Source organism: Cannabis sativa, chromosome 8 (genome assembly GCF_029168945.1).
Source record: "Cannabis sativa cultivar Pink pepper isolate KNU-18-1 chromosome 8, ASM2916894v1, whole genome shotgun sequence".
Taxonomy (NCBI): Eukaryota; Viridiplantae; Streptophyta; class Magnoliopsida; order Rosales; family Cannabaceae; genus Cannabis; species Cannabis sativa.
Window position 1 is genome coordinate 37,251,225 of NC_083608.1, and position 11,524 is coordinate 37,262,748.

General features: G+C 37.3%; 2 protein-coding genes across 2 annotated transcripts; one reads left to right on the plus strand and one right to left on the minus strand.

The window, feature by feature from the left end:
* The first annotated feature begins 1,893 nt into the window (after nucleotides 1-1,893).
* LOC115701073 (ras-related protein Rab11D) lies at nucleotides 1,894-8,956 on the plus strand. The gene is made up of 2 exons (XM_030628770.2): nucleotides 1,894-2,448; nucleotides 8,298-8,956. The coding sequence occupies exons 1-2, from the start codon at nucleotides 2,228-2,230 to the stop codon at nucleotides 8,734-8,736; spliced, it is 660 nt and encodes a 219-aa protein (XP_030484630.1). The 5' UTR covers nucleotides 1,894-2,227; the 3' UTR covers nucleotides 8,737-8,956.
* A 267-nt stretch (nucleotides 8,957-9,223) lies between these two features.
* On the minus strand, nucleotides 9,224-11,524 carry LOC115701065 (probable WRKY transcription factor 69). The gene is made up of 3 exons (XM_030628757.2): nucleotides 10,932-11,524; nucleotides 10,685-10,831; nucleotides 9,224-10,080 (listed from the first exon to the last, which is right to left on the minus strand). The coding sequence occupies exons 1-3, from the start codon at nucleotides 11,066-11,068 to the stop codon at nucleotides 9,474-9,476; spliced, it is 891 nt and encodes a 296-aa protein (XP_030484617.2). The 5' UTR covers nucleotides 11,069-11,524; the 3' UTR covers nucleotides 9,224-9,473.

Below are 11,524 nucleotides of genomic sequence, written 5' to 3' on the forward strand. Positions count from 1 at the left end.
TGACCTTATTTACACTTCTTTTGCAGATTTACATGCTTCTCTAGTGCCGTCACCAACTCCGACCTTGCCAGAAAATTGGAATCCACCCCCCGAGGATTGGATCAAACTTAATTGTGACGTTCGAGAGGGACTGGCGAGCATGTGCACAGCTGTAGTTGCTAGAAACCACCTGGGTGAGGTGATTCGGATCCATACAACTCAGTTGGACTTTTCGGATGCTTTATGTGGAGAAGCTGCGGCCTGTTGTTCAGCCATTTCTCTGGCAATTGATTTAGGTTTAAAGTATATTATTATTGAAAGTGACTCGAGACTAGTTGTCAATGTCCTCAATGGGAAGGAGTCTCATTGGGCCCTTGAGAACTATGTCTCTTTTTGTTTGAGATCCACTTCCTCATTTACTAGTTGTAATTTTTTCTTTGTTAGTAGACATTGTAACTTTGCAGCCCATAATGGGGCTAAGTGGGCGTTTACCCACCAGATGTATGGATGTATTCCGGTCTCCACTTTACCGGAGAACCTACTTTGTAATGACCGTGAGGTCTAGCTTTTGGTTACTTAATGAAGACTTTCGCTAATTTCAAAAAAAAAAAAAAAGTATTATGATCACTAATTTTTGAATTTTGATAGTTTTTATCAGTGTTTATTTTCTTTTCTCTTAAGTTTAGGTTTAGATCTAAATTTTTACATAAGGGTTGTAGCCCAAACCAACCCAACCCGTGACGTGTGGGTTGGGTTGGGTTATGCATAAAAGATAATTTGAATGGGTTATAATTTTTCAGGCCGATCTTATTGGGTTGGCCTATTGAAATACCCTCAACCCGACCAACCCAACCCATGATCAGCCCTAGTAACGACAGCATCTGGCACACCGATAATAGATTCTTCATCCTCAATCAATACAAAATAGTTGGTCGGTATCGCAATGTCCATCAAACGAGCCATGGCCTTCCGTAAGTCTAATTGACTGTCTTGATGAAATCAGTTTGTCAACTTGGTGGGTATTGACAGTAGTGATCTTAGCACACACATTTTTCTTCATTTCAATGCTAGCAAGTGGTTCATCTGAAGTTCCATCAGAAACACAATTAATCTTAGCATCTTTAACCTCAGACACGGGACACGTTCCACGAAGAAAATCTCTGACTACTCTCTTTACTCTTCTAATGAACAAGCACAACTTTATCGCAAGAGAACAAGTTGTCAAAATCTAACCTTCGTTTCTTGACAGGAGTTGTTCGTTCATTAATTTTCAATGGAGCTGGGCGCTAATGTCAACACATAAATTTTTCCTCTTATTTTGGCTAGATGACCCAAGGTTTACAAAGGCTAAAGGTAGCATGTGGTGTGGTGGCAATGACATTTTGGTAAATCTTAATAAGCCATTTTAGTTAATTATTTTCCTTTTCAATTTTATTGCCTTGCAAGCAAATCTCACAGTTTTAGAGAGTGATTTTCGGACTCTAAAATAATGGGTCTCAAGTAGGCCTAAACTCAAAAAGTATACCATCCAAATCATTTATTAGTCATCATATGCTATTTTCTTTGACAATTAAATTTACTAAATTGGATCGTTTAAGTGTTTGTTGGGTGTTGGCTTTGTTCACTCAGCATAAATAATAAAAAACAAAACATCTTTAATGAAATTACATACAATAAATTTAAACGAAACAAATTTATTATTACATGATTATCACAATTATAAATATATTTTTAGCTTTTCTATAAATATTTTAATTTCATTTTCAAATTTTAATTTTGACTTAGGTTGGATTTATCTAAAATTCCAAACCTAAATATAAGATTTTGTCAGGTTGGATAGTGTTACTTAACTAAAATTGTTAGGACATTTTAATTTTGTTATTATCTTCAAATTGTTTTCAAATATTAGAAAAAGAAAAAGGTGGAAAGAAGAGGTGGTAACGTTGGTGGTCACCTTTTTATAATTTGTGCCTATATTCTAGCTAACTTCTTTATCATCTCTCCCATTTCAAAAAAGCTTCAAAACCGAACAAAGTGAAACTTCTTGAATTGTATATATAAAGATAAAAAAAAATATAGAGTATATATATTAACGAAAACTATTGTACGGTATTTCTAATCTTTACTCTCTTTCTCTTTCTCATTTGTTAACCTCGACCTCTTCGTAGAGAAACCCACCAAGGGAAATAGTGGCTTTATTTGTTTGCCTTCTCATTCTTCAAAAGGGTTGAGATTGAAAACGTAATACATGGCTGCGTACAAAACTGAAGATGAGTATGATTATCTTTTCAAGCTGGTTTTGATTGGTGATTCTGGTGTAGGTAAGTCGAATTTGCTTTCCAGGTTCACAAGGAACGAGTTTAATCTCGAGTCTAAGTCCACTATTGGGGTCGAGTTTGCTACAAAGAGTTTGAATATTGATGGGAAGGTCATCAAGGCTCAGATTTGGGACACTGCTGGCCAAGAAAGGTGGATATTTTCTGCTATTTTTGTTTGATTTGTTGTTTTTTCTTACATGGGTTTTGCTTGTTTTGCCTTTTGATCGTGGCTTTCTTTCATTTTTATTTGATTCTTGTGAAAATATATGGTATTGATTGTATGGGTTTTGATTATTTGGTAAGATGGTAGCTCTTTTGAGATAGTTTTTTGTGCTATTGGTTATTTTGTTTTGTATTGTGGGTATTTAGTGGGTTCGTTCAGGGCATTAAGACTGGTTGTTTCTTGTCAGGATTTTTTTCAGTTTTGTCTCTAAATAAACTATTTTTGACTTTAGAAGCTATGTCTTTGAAATTTTGCTCAATTTGTTTACTTCTTCATCGTTTGCTATATATTATATTCTATTAATCGATTTGAAGCTTCAATGTTGAAAGTACCGATTATATACAAATTTGAGCCATTATTTTTATTTATTTAATTGAATATGAGTCATTGTATTTAATTCAGGGAATGTTTTATTTGGGGATGTTATTTTTCCGAGAAATAGTTGAACTTCAAAAGCCTTTCTATCTAGTAAAAAGTTTATTTCCTTGGCTAAGAAGAGTGAAAATTGTGAGTTATGGTGGGAAAGGCAGACTGACCATAAATAAGGGGATTTGTGTATAGTGCTGTGATATTTTTGCTAATATCATACATCTGTAATAAAAATAAATATTTACACGGATGACTGTCCTCTGAAAAACATATTTTTACTAGCTTTAACATAGATATTTACAGGTCGCTAAGATTAAATGGTTTCGAAACTCCAGTTAGAACTTGGTGGTAGTAATTTAATATTTTCTTGTTACGTTTACAATGAAAATTGGATATTCTTCTATTGAGGTATATGGAGTTGATGCCTCAGTATCTAGACATTCCTGAGATATTGAGGAGAACTTGCTGTAGATTACTAAACCAGTAGCCAAACACCCAAACAAACCAGTAGCAAATAGCACCACCAGCAGCAATAGTAGCAGTAGAACACTAGCAAAATAGTGGCCAAACAGTAGGAAAATTATATTGAATAAAAGAGAGAACCAATTACAAACTAGGGTTAATTGTGGCATAAATGCCCAAAGTTTCGAGTTTGTAAGCGATATAAACCTAATGATGTTTTTAGTGACATAAGGACTCAATGTTAGTAAAACTGTAGTTTTCTTTCAGTTTCGTTAAAATGGAGTTCATTTTGAATTTATTAAAAGAATTTTAAGAAGTAATTGATGCTATATGTTTTCATCTAGGGTATTATATGTATTCTATTTAAGACACTAATAGAGTATGTAATGATAAAACTGGACAAAAATTACAGTTTTACTAATATTAGGTACTTATGTCGATAAGAAAAATCATTAGATTTATGCCGCTTACAAACTCAACACTTTGGGTACATATGCCACTATTTATCCTTACAAACTATGGGAACCCTTAGGCTCTTTTGATGCAAGGAGTTTTACTCAAGTCATTGCATACCCTTTCTATTCTCTTACCTATATATAGTAATTTCTCACACAAAGCCACTCTCCCAAACAAAGACTCAAATACTCTTTTTATTTATTATATGCTAGCACACCATACTAATCATAGTACCTAACATAACCGACCTCCCGTGAAAGATGATAGTGTCATCTGTTAGTTACTGTTAAAGTGCAACATAGTTAGAGCAATTTGAGGAAGCCCGTGGGATGGTCGTGCAACAGGATGTATACCCGTCAATAAGTCAACCTCGATCAAAAAATCAATCGAGCAACGTAATTTGACCTCCTTTCATCAACAAAATGAGTTGAAGTTAAAGAAAAGTGACGTGTGAAGAAGCCTTTGGCCTAATTTCGTCTTACCAAAGAGTGACACCTAGCAGTAGAGTTTATTGCCCTTTGTCGAAAATCCAATGTTGGACCCGCACTAGGATGGCACTCCACTTCTCAATAATTGAAGGTATCCTTGGAACTAGATCATAACAATGAGAAGTGGAAATGTTAATAGCACAAGGCAGTGCCACACCAATTTTAGAAATTGATCCTTCAGTTTGCCATCATTTTGCAGCTTGGGAAGTTACTCTAATCAAACTATATACCACCACAAACCAATAAATCAAATTTGGACAATCATTATGACGAACTAGTGACATTCTCCCTCCTAAAAACCTGGTCCACTCCATCTCAATTGTTAGGTTAACAACATTATGTTTGAAGAAGAAAAAATGAAATGTTCATTTATTGAGTTCAAGCTGAGTAGTTTCTTCACCTTGAGGAAGTTGATGACAAGGGTTGATGGTGAACGGACCGTAACAAGACAACAAGGCAGAGAGCATTTGCCTGGATCCCATGTCTCTAATGTAGTCGTGACCGCCTCCCCGACGTGCAACGGTGGATCCAAAAAAGGCGTAGCATCCACTGCTTCCTTCGTCGCGAACTGAGTTCTTGTGTAGGGCGGAAGTCGTCTCACAGCTGTTCGTTCATGCTGGAGGTTGGGACCAAAACTCACGTTCAGAGTACAAGAGCCCATTATACCAACCCCTCACAATGACCAATAGATTTATGTTTTTCCTTATGTGGCCAGATCTGTGGGTTGGATCTAGAATTAATTGCATAAACTTGGGCATTGTATTATTGTGATGCAAGGGATTGTTTTAGAAGATAGATTTAATGACCCCTTCTCCTTCATCGTCGGCTTAAGAAAAATGACCTATTTGCGACTTTGTTGGTGAATGGTAAAGGTGGTGTCGTCAGCACCATGATCGACTGCCACGCCGACGACTAAGATCTTATTGGCGGTGCACTCCTTTCTGGCATCATCTCCCTTACCTCTTTTTTCTCCTGTGATAGAACCATCTTCAGAGTCGTATCCAACACAACCTTCTTCTACAACATTGTTTCGAGCAGATCCTATTGCTTAGGCGACTCCACCAGTTGATAGACCCAATCGACTTCAGATGTGTCTTCTTTGAACACCGAAAGTAGCCCCTCTAGTGGCTCCACTAGCAAATCCTTCTTTTCCGACGACTCAAACGGAGGATGAAACTAGTCAGCCACTGTTGTTGATCCTCCGAGCCCCAAGCACAGATGAACAAGAAGGAGAGTGATCTGACAATGCAGTGCGCGTCTCTCCAACACCTTCTCTGAAGCTGACGAGTTTAGCAAACGTGCAATTGCGTTCTCTTATTGCTATTTCCATCTTTTCAAATTGGTATGCTAATGTTTGAGACTCGGAGATTTTAAAAATCGTTGATGGTGTTTTAAGTCCGATATGATACTACCCAGGTCCGCCTTTATGCTATTCATATTTGCTTCCTTTCTTTCCATTCTTTCTCCATTCCTTTAGCTTTCTCTTCCATTCTCATTGATAGCATTTTCCAAGAATCGGTGCTTGGATACCAATTGCTGAGAACCTGCCTTAGATTACTAAGGCAACAACAAACAGTAGAACAGTAGCAAAATAGTAGGAAAGTTAAATTGAATAACCAATTACAAATTATGGGAGCCCCTTAGGCCCCTTTGATGCAAAGAGTTTTACTCAATTCATTGCATACCTTTTCTATTCCTTTACTCACCTATAAATAGTAATTTCTCACTCAAAGCCACTCTCCCAAACAAAGACTCAAATATCCTTTTTATTTAGCTAGCACACCATACTAATCCTAGTGCCTAACAGAAATATGTTGTAATTTAAACTTGCTTAGTACAGTTAAGAGAGGTTTGTTGCTGAGACAATATCTGTTTTTATGCACTTATGGTGAGTACAGGTTTATTAACATTAGTTCTATGGCAGATTGGTTGAGATGCGTTAGTAAGTATTACTCAACAAGTCATGGGGCTTAGAAACTTTGAATAACAAAGTCCAAATGGAACACATTGGAAGATATTGTTTAGTACTAACTGACAAAAATGCCAACCCATTTGCTAGAATTAGGCCAATTTGATTTATTATTAACCTTAATTTTAAAATTAGATCTCTTTTACTCTGAATTTAAATCAGAACTCAAAAGATTGGTTATGATACTCTATAAGTTACTCTATGAGTTTGGAATCTGACCGAAGGCTAGAGTCAGTTGAATATTTGTTATGTTTAAGAATTATTTGTCCTATTGATATTCACATGCATCGTAATATTTTATCATAGTCTGCAATAATAAGCTGATTTTACTTACCTTGTCTGTGATTTGTACTTGCTTGGAACTTTGTTAGTATCTTGTACTTCACAAGTAGATACTCAATATCTAGATGATGAATACTTTTCTAGGTCCTATAATAGAAGAGAATCTAAGATGCCATGCATTATATACTTCACGAGTCATTGGGAGTCTCTGCTCAAATGGTCAGACATGTGGTTTTCTCCCACAAAGCCTGAGGTTCAAGTCCCTCCTAAGTACATAGCAATTGTTATAGTTTTGTGGTTCAAGTCCCTCCTGAGGTTCAAGGCTAAGCGAGATCTTAGTTTTTGAAAAAACATATTAGGAGTTTCTCTTTATATTTGAAAGAAGAAGTTTTCCTTAGCTGGAATATAAAATAATTTCTTGACTATTTTACTCTGGATGTGGTACAATCTAAATTTACTAAGTCAGCAGTATTATGTTAGGCCTTAGGATCATAAATAAAGAGGATAAATGAGTAATGGTAAAGGGACATTGGTACTATATATATGAGTGAGTAGCAAAGGGGAGAGGAGGGAATGAATTTGTACTGAGCAGCTCTTGACTTTGGGAGATCACCGGGTCTCTCAAATACCCATATATCAATACCAGCAATTTTTTGCTCTATTTTCTTGCTGTTCTAGACAATTTGATAGGAAATTCCTATCACAGTACTAGCTATTAGTGCACAGTTTGGAGTGAGAGAAGTACCAAAGTTTTTGAGGGGATAGAGCGTTCAGCAGAGGACATGTGGAAGAAAATTAAAGTTTGGGTAGCATCGATCTTTAACTCAAAATACTTTGAGGATCTATCCCTTTTTTTGTAAGCCTTGTGTAGAGAATGGGGTAACCTATGTATTAAATGTGATGTTTGTCCTACTTTAATAGGCTATGTGAGTCTAGCTTCAGATATAATAGTAGAATTCTGTGTTTTTGTATTCTTTTGGGAGTCCCAAGTTTTGTAACGATGTATTCCTCTACCTTATTTGAGGGTTCTAATAACAATTATGGGCGGTGGTCAGTCATAGACATTTGATCCCTGTCCCTTTTTCAAAAAACTGTGCCTTTGGTGGACATTCTGCGTTTTAAGTTTCTGACAGGTAATTAAATGTGTTGTACTTAAGAACCACACAAGCACTATGCGAATAATGAATCACATAATGAAGTTATGCATTACATAACTACGATGAAAGATACCAATCGTTGGAGAAAAAATTGCTGGATGTAGCAACTTTGTGCTGAAAAAAGCTAAATTTATTAAATTTCTATCGTCTCCTTGGGTAAATGTTATTTGTTGCTCAAAATCTTCGAGCATGTTTATGCTATCTAAATGAATTGAGTTCTTGATAATTAGATTTAACATTGTGATATGTTTTTAACAGTTGTTTGATTCTTTCCATTTTGGAGGAATGCATTTTACAAATATATAAGTTGAGTTGTTGGATACTCCAGGCCTACTATAAAGCTATATATAAGTTTCACAAATATTGCATTTTGCGTGTGTCCAAACATCAACTTAAAAGACTATTGGATTGTTGTTTGAAAAGATGCAACACAAAACTGCAATGCTAATTCTTGTAGACCTCTCATATTTTTTTTTTCCTATATGCCTTAGTGACTCTTTCCATATAATCATGTTTATGTTACTTTGTTAATGTAGTGAAATATAGAAGCCATTATCTTGTCTAATTTTCATTTTTGATGTCCTTTTCTTGTAGGTACCGTGCCATAACCAGTGCCTACTATCGAGGAGCAGTTGGTGCTTTACTAGTGTATGATGTCACTAGACACTCAACATTTGAGAATGTAGCAAGGTGGTTGAAAGAGTTGAGGGACCACACCGATCCCAACATTGTAGTCATGCTCATTGGCAACAAATCTGATCTTCGTCACCTTGTGGCCGTCTCAACTGAGGATGGAAAATCTTTCGCTGAGAGGGAGTCTCTCTACTTCATGGAAACTTCTGCCCTGGAAGCAACCAATGTGGAGGGCGCCTTTACTGAGGTCTTGAGTCAGATATATCGGATTGTGAGCAAGAGGGCTGTCGAGGCAGGTGGTGATTCTGGAGGCAGTTCTGCACTTCCCTCCAAAGGAGAGACTATAAATGTCAAGGAAGATTCATCGGTTTTGAAGAGAATCGGATGCTGTTCAAGCTAGCTTTGGTGTTTCTTCTCCTGCAACAGTTGGCCTCTATTTTCCCTGTACATGATTTTACATACAATGATTCTGTAGAATAAGAATCTAAGCTGTCTGATAAATTGGTCGGGGGAAGTTGCATTTTAACACTAGAATTGGTCCTGTAATTGGTAATGTCATGTGGATTGTTTTGCTTGTTACAAATTTACTTTGAGCTAAATGAATGAATCACTATTCTCTATAGGCATTTTTCTTGAAACTATTGTACACAAAACTCATAACAGGTGAGCCTATATGGGCTTTGGGCCCAAATTGGTTTAAAGCCCAGACATCCAAAATTGGAACTGTTCAAGTTCCGGATATATAATTGTTGTCTCTCTCACTCTAATAAATCACCTTTGATAATGTTATCTTCTGAAAATGGGCAAGGCGGCTATATTTATATTGGTAAAATGCCAACTACTATAAGACAAAAGAGAATGACTAAAATAAAAGGATAAAATTTTAATTTATAAAAGAGAAAAAGTCCATTTCTTACTTTTTTATTCTTTTTGTTTACACTTTTGATAGAGACAAAAAAAGAAAAATGATTAAGAGAATTTAGAAAGAAAAAAGATTTTTACAAGAAATTTTGGGCTATCTTACGGTACGGGGAACCCCACCAAGGAGGGTTTCAATGAGACAATATTTATCGAATTAAATACTCAAATCTCTTTGACTCGAACAACTAAGCCAGAACGATTGGTGATCCAGGGGTCCTATCCTGTGCTGCCGCAGCAGGGAACCGCACTCAGGCTACACCTCCTGTTCTGGTCCTCCGGCTCCACGATTCGCCGCCGAAACACTACCGAACACTCCGGTAGCTCACCGAGATCGGCAAACAGAGACTCATCCTCCCCACTCACTACCGAAGAAAACGCCATCGAAAAATCATCGTCCATGTAAGCACCGTCTCTCTCCATAAACGGGCTCTCCAGTACAACGGCCGTCGAAACGACGTCGTCGTCGTCGAACCACTGGTGGCGATATCCACAGCCACTGAGCAACGAAGCCGAGCCATCACTGACGAGCTCAGCTTGGCCAGAGAACACCGCGATCACCCCTTCAGGAGCTTTGGCAGGAAGAGCATCTTCGGCGCCGGATGAGGATGACGTGGCAGGTGTAGATCCGGCTGCTGCGGCGGAGGATGCGGCAGCTGCTGCTGCTACTGCGGCGGCTGCTGAGGTGGATAAATGTGATTTGGTGGGAATTGGATGGTTGTGATCGCAAGCGTAGGTGATTATGAGCTTTGTGGGGTCCACACGGCTTCTCTCCACTTGTTTTCTAGCGGGGCAACCCTTCGAACTACTACATCGATAATATCCCCTGTAAATAAAATAAACATTTAATAATTATATATTTTCTCGAAAATAATAATTATTCTCAGATAGGATCATATGATATAAGAAGATAATCCAAACTGGAGAAGTTAATTTCTACACAACAGTTTGAAATTTACAACCCAACAACGGCGCGTGTAATTCTACGCTCCAATTAATGTATTTGGATAAATTTGTCTTTTCCTAATTTATACACGTGAGCATTTAGGTATGGGGGGAAGAGAAGATTCGGTAGCATTATGATGGAACGTTATTCTCACACGTTGTGTTGGAGCGTGAGAACTCATCCAATGTTCCCCCAACAACTCCTTCAAAGCGCATTTTAGCATAGCCGCCTCCAGATTCAAAAGATCAATCAACTTGCCGGCACACACATTACCTGGCGGCGATTATAGATTCTAACCTTAACGGGAGCACCACCACCCATCCAGCTCACGTTAGTACAGATCTTTATTTTTAATTTCTATTTTCTTAAAATTAAAGCAGAAAAAAAAAATCAATTTTTTTTTTTTATAGAAAAAAAAAGATCAAATTTAATTAAGGTGTGTCAAACGAAATTTAAATAGCCAGAAAAATAAAAACAGATTTACCTGGGATAAGGAGATCCCTTGATGGGCTTTTGGCCGTACTTCCTCCAGGCCCACGAATCGGACGGTGGATACGCCTCTCCTTTGTTCTTAGATCCCTCCACGTCACTAATCGGCACTGACACAACTCTCTTCTGTACACCCCTTTTACTGAGCACGTTTCCAAAACCGAAAAATCCCCGAAAAAATTTCAGTTTACCAAAATTTAAATACAAAATTAAAAAAAAAGATACTCAAACTCAAGGCTAACCTTTTCTTAGGTGATGGCTCCTCAAACGAGGTCGTTTTGTTCATATCGTCTCCGGAGGAGGGAGAATCCGGACCATTTCCAGATACGTGTTGTTCGCTGTCTTCTGGGTAAGACGTAGTGTGAAATCGACGGTCCATGATCAGGGAGGGTTGATCACTTGAGTGAATCTGGACCCTTGATTTTTGCGCCAGCAGTAGCCTGAAAAAATATTGAGAAAAAGAGAAGAAGAGAGAGACAAGGAGAGAGAGATAGAGAGAGAAAGTGAGGGTGGAGAAGATGGAGACGGAGGCCGGAGGGGTTTAATATGGGCCGTCATGTTGACAGATAGATATCTGTGTTTGTTTATTAGGGACGTGCAAGCAAACACCCATTAAAATATTATTTTTATTATTATTATTATCTTACATTTATAAATGTATAACGTTAATTAATAAAGCTTTTTTTTTTCCTTCAATGGTGGGTTGATATTGTAGAACTCGACCTAGGTTAAGATATTATAGAATTCGCTAATTATTGGATTTGAAGTTTGGATGAGGCAATAAACGGTCCAAACCAACCAAGTGGGACTTAGACTTATATTGATTAAGAATTTT

Excerpts from the sequence above, each read along its gene's own strand:
- LOC115701073 (XM_030628770.2), top strand. The coding sequence starts at position 2,228 with ATGGCTGCGTACAAAACTGAAGATGAGTATGATTATCTTTTCAAGCTG. Across the intron at positions 2,449-8,297 it reads GACACTGCTGGCCAAGAAAG|GTACCGTGCCATAACCAGTG; the intron begins GTGGATATTTTC and ends CTTTTCTTGTAG.
- LOC115701065 (XM_030628757.2), bottom strand. The coding sequence starts at position 11,068 with ATGGACCGTCGATTTCACACTACGTCTTACCCAGAAGACAGCGAACAA. Across the intron at positions 10,832-10,931 it reads GAGCCATCACCTAAGAAAAG|TAAAAGGGGTGTACAGAAGA; the intron begins GTTAGCCTTGAG and ends AAACGTGCTCAG. Across the intron at positions 10,081-10,684 it reads AAGGGATCTCCTTATCCCAG|GGGATATTATCGATGTAGTA; the intron begins GTAAATCTGTTT and ends TTTTATTTACAG.